The sequence below is a fragment of the Spodoptera frugiperda genome, chromosome 1, assembly GCF_023101765.2.
Source record: "Spodoptera frugiperda isolate SF20-4 chromosome 1, AGI-APGP_CSIRO_Sfru_2.0, whole genome shotgun sequence".
Classification (NCBI taxonomy): Eukaryota; Metazoa; Arthropoda; class Insecta; order Lepidoptera; family Noctuidae; genus Spodoptera; species Spodoptera frugiperda.
The window spans coordinates 8,796,030-8,818,771 of NC_064212.1; the positions used below are offsets into that span (position 1 = coordinate 8,796,030).

The 22,742-nt window shown below is 35.5% G+C and overlaps 2 protein-coding genes across 4 annotated transcripts; both read left to right on the forward strand.

Moving 5' to 3' along the window:
- The first annotated feature begins 516 nt into the window (after positions 1 to 516).
- Positions 517 to 18,733, forward strand: LOC118273391 (probable nuclear hormone receptor HR38). 3 transcript variants are annotated; one of them, XM_035590337.2, is made up of 4 exons: positions 517 to 931; positions 13,999 to 14,075; positions 14,363 to 15,785; positions 15,948 to 18,733. In XM_035590337.2, exons 1-4 carry the CDS (start codon positions 868 to 870, stop codon positions 16,205 to 16,207), a joined length of 1,824 nt encoding a protein of 607 aa, XP_035446230.1. In that variant the 5' UTR covers positions 517 to 867; the 3' UTR covers positions 16,208 to 18,733. The 3 variants fall into 3 exon arrangements, with proteins under 3 accessions (XP_035446230.1, XP_035446229.1, XP_050552877.1); XM_035590336.2 differs by having other exon boundaries at positions 517 to 749; XM_050696920.1 differs by lacking the exon at positions 517 to 931 and adding an exon at positions 13,747 to 13,774.
- Positions 18,734 to 19,718: 985 nt separating this feature from the next.
- On the forward strand, positions 19,719 to 22,698 carry LOC118273694 (vacuolar protein sorting-associated protein 52 homolog). The gene is made up of 7 exons (XM_050697094.1): positions 19,719 to 20,238; positions 20,326 to 20,471; positions 20,548 to 21,115; positions 21,202 to 21,361; positions 21,565 to 21,673; positions 21,763 to 21,886; positions 21,976 to 22,698. The coding sequence occupies exons 1-7, from the start codon at positions 19,987 to 19,989 to the stop codon at positions 22,603 to 22,605; spliced, it is 1,989 nt and encodes a 662-aa protein (XP_050553051.1). The 5' UTR covers positions 19,719 to 19,986; the 3' UTR covers positions 22,606 to 22,698.
- The last annotated feature ends 44 nt before the right edge of the window (positions 22,699 to 22,742 follow it).

A 22,742-nucleotide genomic window follows, 5' to 3' on the forward strand; every position in this document is an offset into this window, starting at 1 on the left:
ATTAGTTAAAATATTTTAAGCAATATCTACGAGAGCTTATGTTACGTATTCATAAGCGTAATAAGGACTAATTAGACCTTTCATGTTCCTAAGTGAGCTGAAGCCAGGTTTCAGTGAGAGAAATAAGAGCCGTAACCCGTGAATTCTATATTTAACTTTCCTGAAATGTCTGATAGCGTCATAAAAATAACAATCGGTATTGTTTGTGTTCTCGATTGGTACAACGTATTTGTTGAATGACGTGCGTTTGTAATAGTAAACGCTAATACAAGTGGAGGCGCGAGTTCAGCCGTGGAAAGCTCAGACACAGTGAGGCAGGAACGAAGTAGCGGCCGGGCGCGGGCGGCGCGGCCGTATGAAAGCTCCGTCCCGTACTAGCGATGCCGTTAGCGCAGGCTCGGGCGGGCGGCCGCGGCGAGGCGGCGGCGGGCGGGCCGTGGGAGGTACCGTTAATGACGTCGCATCCGTGACGTCGCCGTCGTGACGTCAGACGGCGCGATATAGCCACCAGCCTCGGCGGCGGCGGCCTCAGTAACGCACCGCCCGTTCGCCAGCGCGTACCTCCGCGCGCCCTCTCGCGACCTGCCGACCGCAACCGACTGACTGAGTGAGTGAGTGCGCGTGCAGTGAGTGGAATGTGCTTGGCCGCATGAGGATCCTGCTGAGCGAGCTGGGACTGTCCGGCGCGTGCCTCGGTCTGACGCTGGAGCCGCGCGCCTCTTCGCTGGACCCTGCGAAGCCTGCGCCAGGTCAGCGCCCGCACGACGATCCGCCATCCACTTCTGTGTTTATTTTCGCTTTCGTTGTGTAGAACCTCTGGGTGTTATAGACTGTGTGGGACTGTCGTGATGATGGCCATCGGCTAGAATGCGAGGTGCGTTGCTGACGCCCTCCAGCCAACACTGCGGCCTTAGACAATTCCAACACACACGTACGTACCCCCCTTTTTGTTTTATTTTATTTTATGATTTAATTTTATTTATTATTTTATTATTATTATTTTATCCCAAATGTTTATCCAATGCTTCATTTTCCTTAATCGAAACTCGCCGGTAAAGCAACTATCAAAAGTTTTGTTGTGTCAGAGCTTTTGATTATTTCGTGTAAGTGAAACTTATTAAGCGGCACTTTTTGTGAAGGCTTTGATAAGAAAAAATATTTAGTGGTGTATTATAAAACCTAGGTCGTGGCCGTGACTAACCGAATACAAAGTAACGTGGACATATATTCATAAAAGTTTACCGGAAAAGCTCTTTCGGCTAAATATATAGAAAATATTATTTTAAAGAAATCTGTTCATTTATTTTCAAGTTGTCGGTCATTTAAATATTTAATTAATTATATTTTCTTGGATAAATAATAAATAAGATTAATATAATCTGAAAGTACCGGAACAATATATGTAGAACTGGTTAAAATAGCAATGCAGGTAGTATTGCGATACTTTAATAAATTAATTATATTTTATGATATGGTGCCTATCTGTTGTCATATGTGGTGCCATAAAATATGATATTACAGCATAAGGAAGTAATCAAGAAATAATATAACGAAAACGTATTTCATTTTCGACGGTAATAAAATATTGACAAATAATATAGACTACCGGTTATATTAATTCACTATCTGTATAATTATGTATTTTTAATTCTATAAGTCGATAAAGTTGTAGTTTGATTTTAAAAGTGACAGTGAATAATTAGAATATAGGTGAAACAAGTATGTACCTAATGGTGAAATATATTTCCACACCGGTAGGGCCGGTTTAGGATGACACATGTCGGCTCCGCAGCATACATTAACTCAAACACTTCACGGAATCTCTAGCAAGAAACAAAATCTTAGTTCGAGCTCGGTTACGGAACATTACCGCGCCGCCTGCACCTTCCGATAATTGCTAATAAGTGTATTCGTTAAATTACAATCGAATTTGTTTGAGTGGACGCGCGTTAGGTAACTCGGAGTATAATGTGAGATGTTTATGTCGCGATCGGCTCCGTGCGATGGCCTCAGCCGATGCCTGCCACTTGCCCAATCGGTTGTCGCAACCGGCAGACGTTGCACCTGTCGAGATGCGAGCCTGTGCAAATTGACCGACGCATAACAGATACGGTCTATTGTAATACATAAAACCCACATGTCGAATAAATACTTATTGTAAATCGGTGAACGTTACAAGTTTCATATCTTACACATTAAAATAACGCTCCCAACACAAACGCTAAGGTGTCAAATGTATTATCTAAATTGATGCTAAAATAGAATAACAAACTTTCACTTTTTGTTTTCATAAGCGCGCGCTTAATATTGGACAAAAGCGGTTCTATAAATAATACGATAACGTCTTTTCTCAATGTGAGACAAAATATTTTTTTACAAAATGCAAATTAATATTCGGAAAGGATTCCCATCGACTAAGTAACAGTGAATTTGTTTATTAATGATATGAATGACGTACGAGCGTGAGGTTTACACTATTCAGGGTATTGATAAGTCTGCTATCAGTCGCCAGCTGGCGTGACGTCACAACACAAGCCCGGCCCGTAGCGCGTCACTCTCACTGTTACCCCCGACCTCCGGGTCCCCCTGCCGAGTTGCCGACTCCCACCGAACACAAATAAAAAGATGTTGTTGTTGTTCCGTTTCATCCGTACAGAGGGGGACTGCTTCCGCTTTGTTTTGCAGTGATTTATTTTTTCACTTAATGTCTTAATTAGAGCCTTTCCAAGAAATGGATACCCCAGTACACATTAATATTTAACTAAATGTTTTTGTCTGGACAATGAAAAGATTTACTGAAAACTCGACGTGAGTAATAGGTATAACAACTGCCTCATTCTTCAAAGGCGCTATTTTTCAGACGCTTAATGCTTTCTGTTTAATAGCGCGATTGCGTCACAAGTCTAAAAATATGAGGGTGGTGTTGGGGAAACAGCAGTATGGGGTAGTCGGCAGCACGTCAGGTGGCGGTCGGTGGGCCTCGGTCGCGGTCTCCGCATCGAGCCAACCCTGTGACGTCATGGACGCGTGACGTCACGCATCGACCGCGCGCCTCGTTTCAAGGACGCCCTTGCTTGCCGCCCAACCGGCTACCGACTTCCTCCTAACTTAGAATCACTTTACGCAAACAACAAATATTAAAACATAAGTAGTCGGTAAAACAAGAATTTGCATCGGATAATATTGACACGCACTGTCAATATACTTAACATGATTGCTAGTAATAGACGGAGATGTCTAGCGTGCGGGGTTATGTAACCGACCTGCTCAGTTTGTCGACCGTTAACAGCATTATAAGATTCGTGAATTTTATGGTTTTGGAAAGATACAATAAAGCTCTTGATAAGTCGCATACTTTATGTTGCCAACGACAGGGGTGTGACCGTGGGACCAGTTCAGGGCCGCATTACAGACTGGTAGGTGTACGAAACAACATCCTTTTCTCTTTCGTTTGCATACTCCAGACGTTGCTGTATTTTTCTTATATTTGTAGTAGTCTTTATCAATGTAGTATTTTCACTTTTCATTCCGCTAATCGTTTTAATTCTCCGTAGTATTTTTTTTTACCTTTACGCTATAAATAGAGGTGTAAAAACCAGTTCTAATAATTTTATATACTCTGTTTGTGAATTTAGCGCAGTACTATTAATTTAAGATATAAAGTCTAATACATAGTTTCGTCACATATTAAATTAAGGAGTGCCATAAAATAAATTGATTTATTTGTAAGTAATAAATATTTCGACAACTTAGAATCACTTAATTACTTGGTTCATAAGCAAGGCCAACAAATAACATATTATGTTGTTAATTTAATGATCTAAGTAGCTATTAACGTGCTTACATTATGTGCACGTGAGCTTTATGATATAAAGCTATGTACACTGCTACAATTGTAAGTCTTTCTTCAATATTACTTTTTCTTTTTTTCTCCACAATCACGTGGATTAGAATTGTGCCTAGTGTGCAAGAGTATGACTATAACATAACTGACGAAATGTAACTGGTAAAACACCTTTGCCGTTATCTTTCTTATTTACACTTCGATAAATCTGTTATTAAGCACACACCTTCAATTAGGCTCTCCTTTATCTCGATATCCTTTTGAGATATTTATTTATTCAAACAAATCATGAAAAAGAAAGCTGCGGTTTCATAAAATAATAAAAACTAAGTGAAAAATATATATATTTTTTTTAAATTTAACAATTTTTTTACCATAAATTTACAGTATTCTGTAGCCAATAAATAAAGCTTTATTTTAAGTAAAAACCAGATATACAGATACTATAGATTTTGCCATAAAAGACCTACAAGTTGACGGTAGGTAAATTTGAGTTGTTTTTCGGCTCTCCTGAGAAGTTGTCTAATTGTATATCCTTTTGAGATATTTATTTATTCAAACAAATCATGAAAAAGAAACTGTATACCTCTACTTACCCGTCCAAGTAATAAATGGTGTGATGTTATATGTTATCTAATATCGCAATCGTTTTAGGAACTATTTTTATCTTAATTAAATGTAGGTTAATACTGATCAGGTATCAAAATATCGTACTTTATACTATGTCTTAAATATATCTTCATATCTAAATAGAATTGAGAGTAGTATGAGATAAAATGAGGAAACTGAACTTGTCTAGACGATATTAAGATAAAACATATATTTTTTCCGTCTACCACCCGTTTATTATTCATAATAATTTATTCAGAATTAATTATACACATTAAATTGTTTTTATAGCATACCTATTATGTGCTAAAACATGATTTTCTATTGTTTACTCTGTTCTGTATGAAATCGTCTAAGCCGCAGTAATATTATTAATGCTTGGTACCTATATTATTATATAAAATGTTTAAAGAAACTTTTTCGCTCATGATTAAGAAGAGATGCGTTGTGATTTGAATTTATATATATCTCAGTTTTGGACATGAGTATGTATTTTACAATATATTTTTTTTCTATGACCACACAAACAAAACTACGAGCATAAATTTAATTTTCTTAAGACAGAGTTATATCATCTAAAACACAAAATTAGTGATTAGATTTGCTTAATTTAAATCGGTTGTTGTTATCGAAAGAACTAAAAACTCCATCTTCTTCTTATTTTAAACTACGAATGTCTCTGACTGAGTATTAGTGTTTTGTTTTTTACTCTCATTAGCATCAAGCTACATGTAAAATTCTTCAGAGTGACAGATAAATAAAAAAAAATCTTATTCTATTACCTATCCCGATCCGGAAAATGACTCACAATACATTCAAAGAATATTTTCAATATACATCTATTATATAAAAATAAGTCGGATTTTCCTTCCTGACGCTATAACTCCAGAACGCACGAACCGATTTCCACGGTTTTGCATTCGTTGGAAAGGTCTCGGGCTCCGTGAGGTTTATAGCAAAAAAAATTCAGGAAAAATTTAAGAGAAAAGCAGGAAACTGGGAAATCATTGGTGGCGAAACGGAGTTCGCTGGGTTTGCTAGTATTTAATAGTCACTTTCTCTTGTCTTCCGTACCTAAATGGAATCCCCAAACCTTTTAAAGATAGTTATAATGTGAAGTTCTCGTAGAATCGGTGACTATGGTGACTATAGATTATGTTCAGCGGTGGTCAGCCACGATCTGATAAGATGTTGACACCGGCAGTCACCGGCTACTTTGTTCGTTAGTCACACCTTTCTGGGCCAAATTCTCGGCTATCCTTCTCAACAACAACATATTTCAGACAATAATCATATGATAAAATATAGAGGAGATGGCTCTATTTCTTCTTAACCGACAGCTACAATTAGAGAGGAGAAAACTTTCCTAACATATTCCATATTTTTTCATACATTAAGTGTAATCATCGTAAAAAATATAAAATAATTGATTTTGTTGCATTAAAATTGATCAAAACTAACCCAGCGCGTGAAATGTAAAATCATAGTAAACTATGCGTTGATAACAAATTATTTATTTCATAAAAAAGTTAAAAATACACATTTTCGTGTCCTCTACTGAAATATGTATATGAATGTTATACAACAATACATTTCCAAAATAATATCAAAGACAAAGTTAACAAATGAAGTCGGTAATTTTGTATTTTTGATCCAAACAAATCCAAATAAATACAAAGAAAAAAAATCAGTAGATTCTTAATTGATAGGGTTGACTAAAAAAAGAGACTAACTATATTCCATTATAGCACTATAAGTTTATGTTCCATTAAATTATTCTAATAGCTAAGTGGTAATAACGGTAGCTTTATAATATGTTCATCGTAGCGGAAACAATTAGCACTTTTAAAATTTCGTAGCAGTTTCGTAGCGGAAGCGTCGCTGTCGTAGCAAAAACAATGCAGCCGTAGCGAGCCCGGTGTAACCAATTTAAACAATTTTTGTGAAAGTTTTATAATGGATTACATACTTTATTGTCATATCTAACCATTAAAGGCTTCTAATAAAAAAATATGTTCCGCTACTTTACTATGCCAGAACATTCTTCTACAAGCAAATAAAATCGCTTACAATGCTCTCACATGCCTACATATCTTTATTATTTTATTAACGTTTTATCTCGCAAGCACCCTTGTACAAAATACATTTTATTTATAAGATAAATTTCAATACTCTAACAGCATTCAATAAATAAAATTAGATGCGAAATAGGAGCGGTATATTCAATAAGGCTTTACCTGCAGACGCGAGAGGTGGCGGCGGAGGGTGGCTGTGACGTAGTTGCCGCTGACGTCATCAGTAAGCCTCCTCCGCCCACGCCGCCGCAACAGCTGATAATTCCACCGAAATCACGTTTATTTGATAAAACACACGCGGATGACGTCCGCACCCTTACGGCCACTTGCCCGCAGACTAGACGCGCTGTTACGTACACTTACAACTTTATACATATACACCGTACTGTCTATTGTTCTATGTGTATTACATTGACCCTGACTCCTTCGATTGTTAAACTTTATGGCGTATACATGCGAATTATGTTATGTCGGGAAACTAATTTCTTCACTCAGTCCAACTCATATTGTGTCACCTGGAAACAATTCGACACATACACTTAAAAATACGATCCTCAACCCGTTTACATTAGCTATGATAATTTATTTAAGCTAGAAATAAATCTGAAGGTCACTCAAACAAGTCTGCAGTAGGTCGTAGTATCAGAGTATTTATTATGTGCGGAAATTATGGCGGGAAATCTAAACGCCGAAATATATTTTCCTATTGAAGCAAGAACTTAGCGAATTATGTGTGTAGAAGTACTAAAACTTAGATTATCTAAGAAGCTTATTTTTTAGCTTAGGTAAAGGAAAATCTACTTGCCAGTTTTCACTAGTCACCGTTCGGTACTGAATACGTAAACAAATGACTATGTAAAAACTTTTCACATCGCCTAATCTATACATTCTCGTCACTGACGTGTTTACGCGCCACTATTACGCAAAAAGGTTCGCACAAAAACGTCATATAATAAGAAAGCTCATAAAAGTTTGTTTGCTGATAACGTACGTACGAGTCTACCGTCTACATAGAAGTATATTGATGAATGACGTCGCTACTCGCATTAATACGACTCTGATCAATAGCGTAGCTTACGACACCCCACTGCCATCTGGCGGATAGTTTGTGTTACAATTAGGCGGATTGAAACCTCCTTTGAAGCGAGGTCCCACCGTACGTGCATAGCTTTCTCGCGGTTGTAACTCTTGTAAAGTCTAACAGAGGGCATAGAACCTTCTATCAAACGGATTCAAAGGCAGGTTTAATTGGACTGTAGACTAATGGGCTGTAGGAAAATCAACAGTTCTACTGTCATTAGAATGCGATTTTCGCTTCTAATAATTTAGCAAAGGCAGGCACGAATATAATTTAAACCGAAATCGAATCGGTTAACTTTAAAGTATTGTGAATATTATTTAACTTAATATACTATTTAATGTAATGGTTAGACTTTTGTTTTATGTAGAGCTTATGGGAAAGTTATTACCTATATCTTTTTAGACAAGTATACAGACTTCAGCTTCAGATAAGTTCGTTCCTATATTTATACCTATACCAAAATTATACCAATAATTTAATAAAGTTGTTATGAAGACTATTTAATTCAGTATCATTTAAAACGAAAAATGTATGTCTCATGAGAGTGACGATTTCGTTATTGAGATAGGGAACGAAAAAATTGAAATCGTAACATTTTTCCAAATTTCTAATTTAAATATTGGATAGCTTTTATTTACAGGTATTACAGTATACAGTACAGTACAGGATTTAAGTAGTAGTACTTTTACACATACGTATGTAATGTATGTCGCGTAATAAGATTTTCATCACAATCATAAATAGATTGCATTTGATAACGAAAGAAAATTATATCTTCATCTCTTGATCAAACAGTGCAGTAGCGAAGACATAAACCCTTTTTCGCAAAAAAATAACAATTTACTAATACGGCGCACCCACACTACTTATTGTTTAGATAAAAACAAAAATCGCGGCAATAAAAAAACTACTTAATACCTGTGTAAATAAAAAAATAATTTTAAGCAACATAAATATGTATGTATTCTGTTATCTGCTTGAAATGTAGACACATTAAAATTATTTTAAATACGATTTATCCTCAAATTTATGTTTAAGTATCAATAAAAATTCAAATTTATCAATATGCATAATTTATATTTATAGTTAGCTTTATTCGTATATTTATTCGTATAGTTCTTCAAGAGACAGATTAGTATGTGTTTGTACACGTATTGATTATACATAATGTAATAATAGGTACATAATGATTAGGTGTATACCTATAGTTTACTTTAGTTTGATTTACGTACATTTTTTAAAACCCGCAAGTGTTGATCGTGTTTGTAAACAATTTGACTGCTATTTTTCACATCTTAGATGAAAAAAAGTATAAGATTTTTGCTTAAAATTGCTACCAATCTATACATATAATAAAATCGTAGAAAAGTGCTGTCTGTACATTGAAAATAAAAATAAAAAAAATAGCAGGGGTTATTGTTATGTCGATGTCGAACCCAAAAATGTAATTAACTTTTTTTTGTCTGTTTGTCTGTTTGTCTGTTTGTCTGTTTGTCTGTTTGTCTGTTCGTCTGTGCGCGCTAATCTCAGAAACGGCTGATCCGAGTTGGATGCGGTTTTCACGAATATATTGTGGGATGCTTAAATTTACATTTAGTGTTTGTTTCATGTCAATCGGTTCATAAATAAAAAAGTTATGTCAAATTAAAGAATCACGTCGAACATTCTATGCTTATACCATTAATCTCCGCAACTATTTGACGGATTTGGTTGAAATTTGGTACAGATATAGTTTAGAACCTTAGAAAGGACATAGATATATTTTTATTTCAAAAATCAAAAAATAAAAATAAGAAATAAATTATTTATAAATAATTCTATGTCGATCGTTACACGACTTCGGTTCATGTTATTGTTTTAATTTATCGAAAAAAAGTAAATAAATAGTAAAAAGGTATGAAAAAAATAATATCAATATAATAAAACATTTAGTACAAAGAAAATGCTCTAACGGAGTATAGATAATTCTATGTCGATCGTTACACGACTTCGGTTCATGTTATTGTTTTAATTCATCGAAAAAAAGTAAATAAATAGTAAAAAGGTATGAAAAAAATAATATCAATATAATTAAACTTTTAGTACAAAGAAAATGCCCGAACGGAGTATAGATAAATAATCCGAGTTGTCTTTGGCGTTGGGATCGAAATAGATCGCGCTATGGTTTCGTTACACTCATTTGGTTGCGCTTCGGTACTGTCGTGGAAAATCAAAAAATAAAATCTATACATATAATAAAATCGTAGAAAAGTGCTGTCTGTACATCTATACAGATATAGTTTAGAACCTTAGAAAGGACATAGGATAGTTTTTATTTCAAAAAATAAAAATAAACGTTAAATTTCGTTACATTCATTTGGTTGGGTATCGGCCGAGCGCTTCGGTACTTTTGTGGAAATAGTGTACTATAAGTCGTATGATTATTATTTGTCTGCAGTGGTCCTGCTGTTTCGTGTATTCTAAATTGGTTTCGTTGTATTTGTCTATTAAAAAGTTTATTTGTTGAGTTTTCCTGGTTTTCTGGTTAAATTATTTAACGTAGGTTTAGTTTGATATCGATTATTAGTAGTTACTGTAGTTATTTTGTTTAATAAAATTTTAAGTCTATAATTTATAAATTAATTAGATTTAAGTCGTTTATTTTAAATTATTTAGTTTAAGCTTGGTTATTATAGCATTGAGGATAGGTTGTAATATAATTTCTTTTTTAATTGTTATAAATTCGTAATTCGTAGCTTTCTTTAATTCTTTAGTTTTAAGTTAGTTTTCATCTTAAGTTCGGAAAGATTATAATATTTCTTTAGTTTAAGTCCGTTTTTAAACTATTTTTTCAATGCCCTAAGTGAGTATACATCTATTAAATTCAAACGCAGAGCTCAATATATTGATTTTTGAGGAGTTCCCTAGAATATCTTCCACATCTCATTTTTGAAGAGATCCCGGGAAATCGGGAACTATGTGGTTAAAACCAAAAATTTGCCGGAAGTCACTATTCCACGCGAACGAAGTCGCGGGCTATAATAAATCTGTAGAAGGGTCAATTCTGCTCATTAAAAATATAGAAAAAATAAATAGCAGGGTGTTACTGGATCGATACCAAACCCAAATATGTGATTATAATTTTTTTGTCTGTCTATATATGTTCAGGCATCACGTGAAAACTAACGGTTTGATTTCGATGAAACTTGGTATAATTATGTCTTATTATCCTGGACATAAAATAGGTTACTTTTTATCCTGGAAAAATACGTAGAAAAAAATCTTTATTTTTCAGTTTTATTCTGCTCAACAGCAGTAGCTCAATAGAGGGATCTCCTTAATTATTATGGGCCTCGCCGTATTTGGGTCCAATAGATATTTATAAGATGTCATTGTCAGAGTTACTCAAAATGGAGAAATAAAACTTCCACGCGAAGACCGACATCCGCGCGGACGGAGTCGCGGGCAGAAGCTAGTGACTAATAATTTCAGTCACAACGGACAAGAAGCGAATCGATTAAAAATCTCGAACCTCATTCAGAATCATATTTCGTATTATATAGAAGCGTTAGTCATACTAGTCATAATATTATAATAGGCAACATCATTTCGCCTCGTGACATGCCCTATTGATCACATTATTTAAATCGTTACAAAGTAAAGTAGTAACGTTATGGTGATAATTCAAAAGTAAACAATTTACTTAATTAGCGTTGTGTAGTTGTAACATTATGTTATGTTCAATAGATTTTTTATGTTTTCTCTAAACAACTAAAGGAAGTATTTTTATACAGAGCTGTTATATTAAGGGCATTCAACACCATACCATGCCACATGTAATACGCCGTAATACACAAGTAGTAAATGGATAATACATAATTAAGAACTTTATTATGTACATAGACATTTAATGATTACTTAAACTATTCCTTAGTAATGATTTTGTTATAACTGCTAAGGACCGGGTTAAGTAATTGTTAAATGATTCTGGGCACGGCGGTTAGTAATTTATTTTCAGTAGTTCCGTATAATAGTAAAGTTGACATAATCTGCGTAGTGATTTAACATGATAGATATATTATACTTAACTCTACATAGTCATTTTTTATTTCAATAAATATTTATATAAGCAATTATTTAGCCCTTAGTACTACTGAAATATAGCGATAGCTACAAACGTAGGAACAAATTGAATGATTAATTATTTCAAAAACGTACAGGTATATACAACTGTGTTGACGATATTCTACAAAAATATATCCTATTCGTTAAGCAGATTTTTGTTATATATATTTTTAACACAATGGTATAAGTAATCTGGGTAATACCTACGCTAGACTTTCGTACTAAATAGGCAGGTACCTATTTAATTACTGTAATAGGGTATATGCGCATGATTCAAATAACGATAAATTTTTTTTCATATAATCTCTTTTCCTTTAGATTTATAAATCTATCAATAATTTTCAATATAATTTTGTTTTGAATAAGAAAATAATTATTGCAAAATGCACAAAATAAGCGGGAAATTCAAATTAGTTGAAACGCATTGCTATTGGTCAGAGTAGTTTGTGACGTCAAAGTCTATAATAACAAATATCAACAAGTGCTATTGTTGAATGCTTGCAACGAATTTCAGTTTTTTTGTGATTTTGAGTTGATATTGAAGTGATATTGTTTCGTAAAAGAGTGGCAGGAAAGTCACAGGAAATGACTGATATTGGTTACGTCAAGGCACAATCGGACAATCTTCCAAAAATTGATGTGTTTATGATGACCGCGTATTTCACATCAAATTCGGATTTTACGTCTACTGAAATAAAAGGAGTGAAAGCAGCAAGGTAATTACACAATAAATATTATATTTATTTGGTTTTCGACGCCTTCTTTGGATAATTTTTACCTATAAGTAAATAGAAATAGCCTGGAAATAACATAACCTTAAAATGCGAATGGGAGAACATTTTAAGGTTATTTATTGTATTGTGTGAAAAACATATTATCTTCAAAATGATCTTCACAACAATATAAACAAGTTGATGGAGATATCATGTCCCTTTTCATGATTTTGCACCACTTTCTCCTTACGTCCTCACCTCTCGGGACAAGAAAAAATACTTTATTTGGTGCATTTCTATTTGTATTTTTACACTTGGGCACGATACAATATTTAAAAGTCGGTTTACTATCCTGTTGCATTATGTAATTGAAGTGAATTCACGTAAAACACGAAATATATACAAATTATGACCCAAAACACTTTGCAGTTTCAACTGTTATTATAGACTTTGACGTCACGCGAGCGCGCCAAAATGACGGTCGTTTAAAATGCTGTTACGAATCTATTATTTTAAAACTGCTTTTTTTACCCGAATTCCTTTTTTTTTTTGGTGCTGGTTTTTTTTAACATTTATATAATGATGTAAATTACCATTTAAAAACATTTAAAAAATACATGCATATACCCTATTAAAGAGTTGAGATTAAGCTCTCAGGGTAAAATTGGTTTCGGTGTACTATGAATATTTTGGTTGGTTTCAATTTCTACAAAACTTGTTAATTTTAGTAGGTGGTTTTACACTTAATTTTCTTCTCTACAAATAGGAGCGAAGCGATTTAAACATGCTTGTGAAAATAAACAGATTTTGTCCAAATATTAAAAAATATATTGGAACTTTCAAAACAACTTACGGTAACAAAAGCTTGTTTTGTTTATAGCTTAATAAGACTGGAATTAATGGTTCTTAACATAATAGAAACTGCAAATGCCACTGATTTCATAACCTCCCAAGGGATCCATCGCCTTTTCGCCCCAAAAATTTTCAAGCGCGAGTGCTACGCCGATTTGGACTCTAACTCGTCGCAATAAAAAGGAAAATATGTTTTGTATTATTCCCTGTTTGCGACGTTGTTTTAATAGACCTAGATGAGGTGTATACATAGAATTCAATTTTCTGGGCGTGGCGAATCAAGCACCGTGACAGAATGTATTCAAAACGCCAATATTTGGTTGGCGAAACTGCAGTATAAAATGGGAGACCTTTCCTACCCATCGTCATTGTTATTCGTACAAGGGTAGCGATCACCTCTGATCAGAGTTCGAATACACAGCCGGAGTAGGTAGATATCGATTAGTTTGTACCGAGTGAGTGTGGTGAAGGAAGAATCAAAGTATGTTCGCCGAGGGTAAATATAAATGATGCATGGCTCGCATAGCGTGATAGTTCAAAGGATGGTGCCGTCAATATCATGTCTACCGGCTCCCCGACGCATTCACAATCGGCCGTTCGTCTTGGTTGACCGTTTCCCGTTGAAGTAACGGTTCATTATCAGTTCTGCGGATTTATATTAAGTAAAATATAAAATTGTCGAGACTCTCATACTGACGTGATAATGTCTGATTGTTGCAGGGCCGAGCGCCATAGAGTCGCGCTCGCCAAGCGCCTTCACACCCAACTCCTCCAGCATGCTACTGCTGCAGACACACGTAAGTTTTTCACGTGTTTTTATACAATTTATTAAATAACGTGAATTAATTATTATTCTTCCGCTTACAATATATTTAAGCCGATAGAATCCTTCAAATAAATGTATGTACATTATTGATTAGAACACCTGCATCGATTGTTGTACAGGCGGGTACACAAAGCCCCTACAGACATAAGTAGACAATAGTTAGAGCACGCCATTGGTTAGTCACGGCCGCCCCTGACGGCCATCCGCCGCCTACCACTTCTGTGACGCCTCCTTTATTGATTGTCATTTCTATTTCAGAGCAACTACGGTTCGTCCTTCACTGATCTATTATCGCCGCAATATCAAGAAGATTCGACTGAAATCTTAGAAGAAAACCTAGATCCATTCCCGGACGTAGAATTTCACGCTCCGGTCCCGCCTGAAGTAAAAGCTCATCGCACTACGCCCATTAGTGAGGCTTCATCGCCAACCTTAGGCCCTGCGTTGCCTAGTTTTGAAGAGACTTACTCGGTTCGTTATCCCAAACAAGAAATGGCGGAATTCGGCATTAAAATGGACGAAGACTGCTACAACGTGAGCGCATATCAAGGACACACGTCCACCCAGCTACTTTATCAATATCATCAACCCTCCATTCCCTATGTACCGTCGACATACTACGCACCGGCGCAACCCTGCAGCCCCACATTTGATACAGGTGGAGTGACGCCCAACCAAGACTCGTATTCTTTACCCCCTTTCCCAAGTTCGGTAGATCTTCACATAGCTACGGATCAGAGCGCAAGGCAACGACGAGCATCATTACCGGTACAGCGGTCAGAATCTACAAGTTCTAACGACAGCCCTAAGGTGCCCGGTGGCAGAGTACACTGTATGCAAGCGTCTGCACCCAGCTCTGCGTCCAGTTCGCCTGGCGTCGCGCCCGAGGGTGCTGGTCCCAGAGTGGCGCCATCATCACCGAGTCAGTTATGCGCTGTATGTGGGGACACTGCAGCTTGCCAACACTATGGAGTCAGGACTTGTGAAGGGTGTAAAGGATTTTTCAAGAGAACCGTACAAAAGGGTTCAAAATATGTATGTTTAGCTGAGAAGTCTTGTCCAGTAGACAAAAGAAGACGGAATAGATGTCAGTTTTGTCGGTTCCAGAAATGTCTCAATGTTGGAATGGTCAAAGAAGTTGTAAGAACTGACTCTTTGAAAGGTAGACGCGGCAGGTTGCCGTCCAAACCAAAATGCCCGCAGGAGTCACCGCCTAGCCCGCCCATATCACTCATCACAGCACTAGTGAGAGCTCATGTCGACACTTCTCCAGACTTTGCCAATCTTGATTACTCACAATATCGGGAACCAAACCCAATGGAGCCACCGATGTCGGACTTAGAAGTAATTCAACAGTTTTATACTCTTTTGACAACTTCAATTGACATGATTAAAGTATTTGCGGACAAAGTACCCGGCTACGGTGATCTATGCCCTGAAGACCGCGAACAGCTGTTTGCGTCAGCTCGTCTCGAGCTATTTGTACTGCGATTGGCATACCGCACGCGTCCGGAAGACACCAAACTGACATTCTGCAATGGCGTTGTACTGGATAAGCGACAATGCCAACGCTCGTTCGGAGACTGGCTGCATGCTGTCCTGGACTTCAGCAACACGCTGCATTCAATGGACATCGACATATCTACATTTGCGTGTCTCTGCGCATTAACTTTGATCACAGGTGTGTAACGCTGATTAAATAATTTAATTTCAATTTAAATATTCGTGTATAACAGTAAATTATTTTAAAATCACTTTATGAAGATTATTAAATCACTCGAAAGCAATTATTATACTTGTTTTTATTGTAATGTAATAATAACATTAATTATTTTATTTGCAGACCGACACGGTCTCAAGGAGCCTCATCGTGTGGAGCAGTTACAAATGAAGATAATTGGGTGTCTCCGCGCCCACATGCCGGGCGGCGGCGGTGCTGCCGGTAGCGGCGCCCCACACTTCAGCCGCGTGCTGGGCGCTCTGCCCGAGCTGCGCTCGCTGTCGGTGCAGGGCCTGCAGCGCATCTTCTACCTGAAGCTGGAGGACCTGGTGCCGGCGCCGCCGCTCATCGAAAACATGTTTCGCTCCAGCCTGCCCTTCTGAATGCCCCGCGCCCCACCCGTGAGGACCACTCCCGCCTTCGAAACTTGTTCTCCTTCTATTCTAGAGCCGAATCCGTTATTTTTTTAAGTGTTTAGATGATAAAATATTTTTCTAGAAATTAGATAAACGTTAGTTAGGACGCGATCTCCCACGGAATCGGTTCGTGCTACTCGTATGAATTTAATATTAAGTATTTACTTAATGGAGACAATCTTACCATGTAAGTTCTAAGTTAAGGTTAATTTATTGAAAAAGTTTAGGAATTTGTCTTTTGGGTGTGATTTCGTTTAATCTTACATGTTGTGTATTTAGTAGTCTGCATTTGAGTTACCGCTCGTGATCGATGGCATCTTGTCGTACAAATATTCCTATGTTATTTACTTACGTATTACTTAGATAGGGAAAATCTAGTCACAAGACTTAGAAATGTTATAAAAATTTGCTCGTCAATACCGGGCTTTTATTATAATTAATATAAGTAAAAGTTACTTTAAGAAAGATAAGGCATTTAATGTCCTTTTTGTAAGAATGTGAGACGGGCGAGCCGACCCCCAGGCCGCGCCCGCCCTGAATGACGGTGTAGCGAAGTCGAGCGTCACAACGACATGATTGTTGGAAGTTACCTTTTAGTTTTAAATTATTTTGTAATATTTTAGACGCTAGGACACTAATGTAATGTGTTAAAATAATTATACCTAAGGCCTGAGAAAAAGTTCAGCATATATTGACGTCCCCAATGTACTTAAATCCTTAAAATACAACGTGTCTTAAAGAGTACCTTTATAGGTAGATAGCGTAGAATTTTCTTATGTGAACCTTTTATATGCTTACTACAATACATATTATATATGTATTAAGTAAATATTTAAACATATCACGATATTATTTTTTTAAATTGTGATTGCACTTGTATTAATTGGAATCCTTTGCATCTCATTTAAGCTAGGCCACTATAGTCAAATGTACATTAAAATAAATTGCTAAAATTAAAATCACTGTGTATTTTTGCTCGTAAGTATAAAGCTATTGGGAATACTACTGATATGATCAGGCTAGATGTGTGTATTTTTGTCTACTACATTTGAACGGACTGTGTAATTTTTCACTGGACCAAATAGGATAACTAAAGTCCTGGTGCAGTGTATCTGAAAGAAGCTGCGCTAAGAACCTTTAAATCATAATCTATCACTGGTGGGTACACTTTTTATGTATCTGCCGGCGTGGAAACAATAACAGTGTAACTGAGAGTTGCCTTGTATCTCCTAAAAGACTAGATACCTGCAGCAGCACTGTAGGTATAACATTTTTACGGAAAGAATGCACGTACCTATTGTACCACTAGGTGCTCTGTCCAACCTTTAAACTATGTTTAACTTAAGTAGGTACATAGATAGGTAAAGGAATTTAAGATTCATATCTGAATTAAGTATCGAGTAGGTGGGGAGTAAATGTTCCTTAGGTAAGTCACATTTATTCCTTGTAACATACGAGAGTGACTGTTGTTGTTGATGTTGGTGTCCTTTAAATGGAGTTAGTGATAAACGTTGTCTATTACTTATGTAGCGTTAATGAAACCCAAGACCGATTGAAATTAATAATTTTATACAAAATTGATAATAACCTTAATTAATATTTATTAATGCTGGACTTTTTACTCGAATGCCAGAACTCCCTTCTAATATTATTAATTTTATAGATTTATAATTGTAGTCAAGGAAATTATTTGTCGTTAATTTTTTAATTGTGACGAATTTCTTAATGATTGAACCTACACATTGTACCTATTTTATACTTCGGTTGTGCTTGAACTATTGTTACCCTTATCCAAGCCGAAATAATTTATGTTTATCGAAACAAAACTGTTAATAACATTCCTACATTACAAACCTGCTGCGCCAACATTTTGTGTGTCGAAATGTAAGGATTTACCCGACAAAGTGGGCAAGAGAGCTTCGAAACCATATACCTAAAAATAAACAACCCCTTATTAGAAAAAGCTAGCCATTTAATATTAAATGCCTCATGCAAGCAACCTTGCTTCTAGAGGTCACTCTATACTCAATCATATCAATGTTTCTAAGTTACCCACCATAATGACTGCTATTTCCGCACACATATGACAACAAACACTTCAGGTTAATAACATTCAACGAAAATGCACTCAATTCATTTATTTTAAAGATATTAAATAGATAGATATCTACTAGAGCTTAGAATCGTCCTGCCCTTATCTCCCTCCGCTTGGGAGCTTTGAACCGACGCTGCCCAATAAATAAATTGATAAAGTGCGGGTATGAATCCTACAAAGTATCACTTTACCCTCCATACCATAGGTGTGTACCTGTACCTTATACCTAAGTGACATGTTAAGTACTTACTATACTTTCTTCTATAAGGTTTGTAATGAACTGCATTTCTTAAATCTCAAAATAGATACATAAATGTGCTTTTGTTATGATATGTTATACATTTTCTTTGTAAATATTTCGTCAAAATAATATGGATGCGAATGCGTCAATGGAAATATGTCTCTTTTATTTATTTTCTGTTTTAAACCCCTTTATATTTAAGCACTTATTTAACGTAACATTACGCTAAATATTCCTCAAACTCAGGTTACCAACAATTTACAAATTCTGTTTATTAGATATTTAATTCTATTAAAATTCACACAGAAAGTCAGCCTTATGGACAAGGACAATTACAATAAAATCAGTAAGAGTACCTTCTGATTACAATAGCTAAGCTTGGATGGGTACCTAGGTATTATACGGTATACCTAGTAATTTTCTGTCCGCAGTGTACTTAACTTATTAAATAACTTACGTGAAATCTTGTCGCTTCCATGCTATGAATAAAAATAAATAGCCTACTTTTCTTTATAAATTAAAATTTAATTTTGAGAAAATTTTTAGATGGGTTATTGATTTTTTAGATTATTGATACCAACATAGTTCACGATGCGATTGATGGTGGTGGTAAGTAGCCACTGTAACGTAAACACCTAAAGTAGCAAAATGTAGTGCTTCCCCAGAAATAGTAAGTACCTATAGTTAAGTGGGTACTTAGGTATCTAGATGTGAAATCTACTAACTAGACACAATAATGTTACGATGTCAGTTAGCGATGACTAGGCAATCGGCTGCCGATAAACTGTAGCGGGTTCGATTCCCGCACAGAGCAACCCTTTGTGTGATCCATAAATTGTTGTTTCAAATCTGAGTGTATTAAATGCAGAACTGACTTTATTTCGGGGAATACACGAGTTATATATTGGTTACATGCATATAGTTAGAAGTACTTACATACTACACCACAGCACCCCGAAACTGCAGAAAATCCTAGTGTGAAGAAACGCTTTTTTTAACTTACCCAGTAGAGCCAACCCTGGTTATTTGAATTAATTTTTTACCAATTTAGCTGATTTTAGTAGAATTAAATGTTAGTAACTTGGTCACACCTGCAATCTGGTCTGTCACTACTGACAATTGTTATTGTCATTCTGTCATTATGTGTTACCCTTCTGTCAGTGTCAAAATCCTGAATAAACATATTTGGGACTATTGTGATTTTGTGGTACATTAATTAATTAAAACAGGGAAAATATTGTATTTACTTTCAGTAAACATAATTCCTACTTTAACTTTAATCAACCATTGAAGTGCAGTTATATTGATAGATAAAATGGAAATAAATGATATCTAACGAAATCTAAATAGCTTGTTGATGTTGCTACGTTTTAATTAGTATTGGTAGTCTTTTTCATTAAAATTTACAACATGTCGGAATCTACGGATATTAAGGACGGACTGGATAAAAACCTGGAAGACTTTGAAATACAAGAAGTGCTTCGAAATGGCACAGACTTGCGGGAGTATGCCTTGCAACTCGACAAAGGTATAAAGGATGCCGAAAAGACATCTGTAGCAGATTACTTGAAAGAAAGTGAAAATATTGCCTCTTTACACAACCAGATTGAAGATTGTGATGGAATCCTTGCTAAAATGGAAAGCATGCTAATGGTTTTCCAAGTAAGTATTAATAAAAATTGCTCCTTTACATAGCATCCATATGTAAGTTGTGAATAGTTAGTTACATCGATTATTTACTTGTTTCAGAATGACCTGGGCAGTATCAGCAATGAAATAATTAGTTTACAGAAGCGCTCAGTAAGCATGTCAGTGCAACTGTCTAATCGGCAGGTGTTGAAGGGTCCTCTATCTACTTTTATTGAAGACATGGCAGTCTCTGAAACACTTATATTGTATGTATTTTTCTTTTCAAAATAATATTTATTTATGGTTTTACTTTAGAATAAAATACGAGTATTTTTGTTTCAGTGGTATCAACAATGTTCCTGTAACAGATAAAGAATTTATGGTACAGTTAGCAATATTGAACCAAAAACTCAATTTTGTGAAGGAGCAAGACTTCAAAGAAACTAAAGCTTGCCATGATGTTAAAGATGTTCTGGAAAAATTGAAGATAAAAGCTGTTTCAAAAATAAGAGCATACATTTTGGAGAATATTTATAAATTCCGCAAACCAATGGCTAACTATCAGATACCTCAGAATGCTATGCTTAAGTACAAGTTTTTCTTTGAGTTTATATTAGCCAATGAGAGAAATGTTGCCCAAGAGATTTGCAATGAATATATTGACACACTGAGCAAAGTATACTACTCTTATTTCAAATCATATGCCTCAAGATTGGACAAGTTAAAGTATGAGGAAGCTCCCAGCAAAGATGATCTAATGGGGATTGAAGATGGATCTAAAGGAGGCTTCTTTCAAAAATCTAACTTGAAAAATAAAAGCACAATATTCACAATTGGCAACAGAGGTGATGTATTAGCTCAGCAACTTGAAGCCCCCATTATTGTACCCCATGTGCAGCAAAAAACTAAGGTAAACATATCCTTTTAGTGAAAATAATATTCTTTTTTTCTGGGTGCTGATAGTAATATCATGTGTTTGTCATTATATTTCTGCAGTACTCCTATGAAGCCCTCTTCAGAAGTCTCCAATATGCACTGGTAGACAATGGCTGCAGGGAATATTTATTCACAACAGAATTCTTCCATGTGAAAGGAAGTCATGCACAGGAATTGTTTGATAGAATCCTTGGAAAAACATTATCCTTGCTTGTGGTATGTAACTATTGACATTTAAATATAACAAAACTTGCTTATTATTAATAATTTTACCCTAGTAGTGATAAAAGTAATAAGTAGCCAAGATGATTTTTATTTCAATTTACAATATTTTGTACTTGCACAACAAATATGTGTTGAATTCTATGATAATACTTTTAAAATTTTACTTTGATGCTTTTATGTGCTACAGAAGATTTACAGGCAAACCAAATATGATTATTGATGACTGCCTGGCATTGTACCTTTGCATACAACTTATAAACAGATACAGATGGATGTGCCACAAAAGGGCAGTAGGTGCTTTAGACAGGTAAATTATTATAATTACAATCTATACCCATATTTTTATACAATGTTTGTGTAATCTATGTAAGTTATGAATCATTTTATCATTTTCAGTTATTGGGATTCACTGCAAGGCACATTATGGCCACGGTTAGAGCATGTGCTGAAATTAAATATTCAGAGTGTGCGAGAATGCGATCCTGCAAAATTATCCAATAAAGAATTGGGACCTCACTATGTAAGTATTCTAACATGATTTTTAAAATTCCAATAAACATTTTAAATTCACTACATCCATTGCTTATTTATACAAATTTATCTTCTCAGATTACCCGGAGATATGCCGAATTTTCTGCTGCTATGCTGAGCCTTAGCGAACAGTTTCCTTCAGAAGAACTTAGCAATATTCTGCTTGTTCTACAAGATGAAGTCAATTGCTTCTTACTTAAAATGGCAGCTGAATTTCCACAAAGGATACAGCAACTGATTTTCCTCATTAATAACTATGACATGATCTTGAGTATATTAATGGAAAGAACAAGAGATAACACAAAAGAGGCTGAAAGCTTCAGGGAACAGCTGCAAGCTAGAAGCTCGGAATATGTCGAGGAGATTTTAAGCCCACATTTTGGAGGAATGATACAGTTTGTCAAGGAAGGTGAACAATTACTTGATTCTGACAAAAAAACGGAATTGGCAAACTTGGAGCGCAAATCTTTATCTTTGGTAGCGTCATTCAGCTCTGGCTGGAAACAAAGCCTTGAAGAGATTCATAGGGAAGTGCTTGTTTCCTTCCCAAATCTTGTAACTGGATCTGGTCTACTGCAAATGGCTCTTACGAACTTTGTACAATATTACCACAAGTTTGCTAAGTTGCTAACTCCTAATGCACGAACACAATTAGTCAATATTCACGTGATTATGGTAGAAATAAAAAAATATAAAACAAATTATTAATACGAATTAAATATGTATTGTACTTATTTTATTGAATGTAATTAATTTAAGTATTAATGTTTTGCTTAAAGTAATACACACTATATTATTATCTATGCTTATTTCAGTATTTCTTAACTACTCCCATTAGGTTTCAA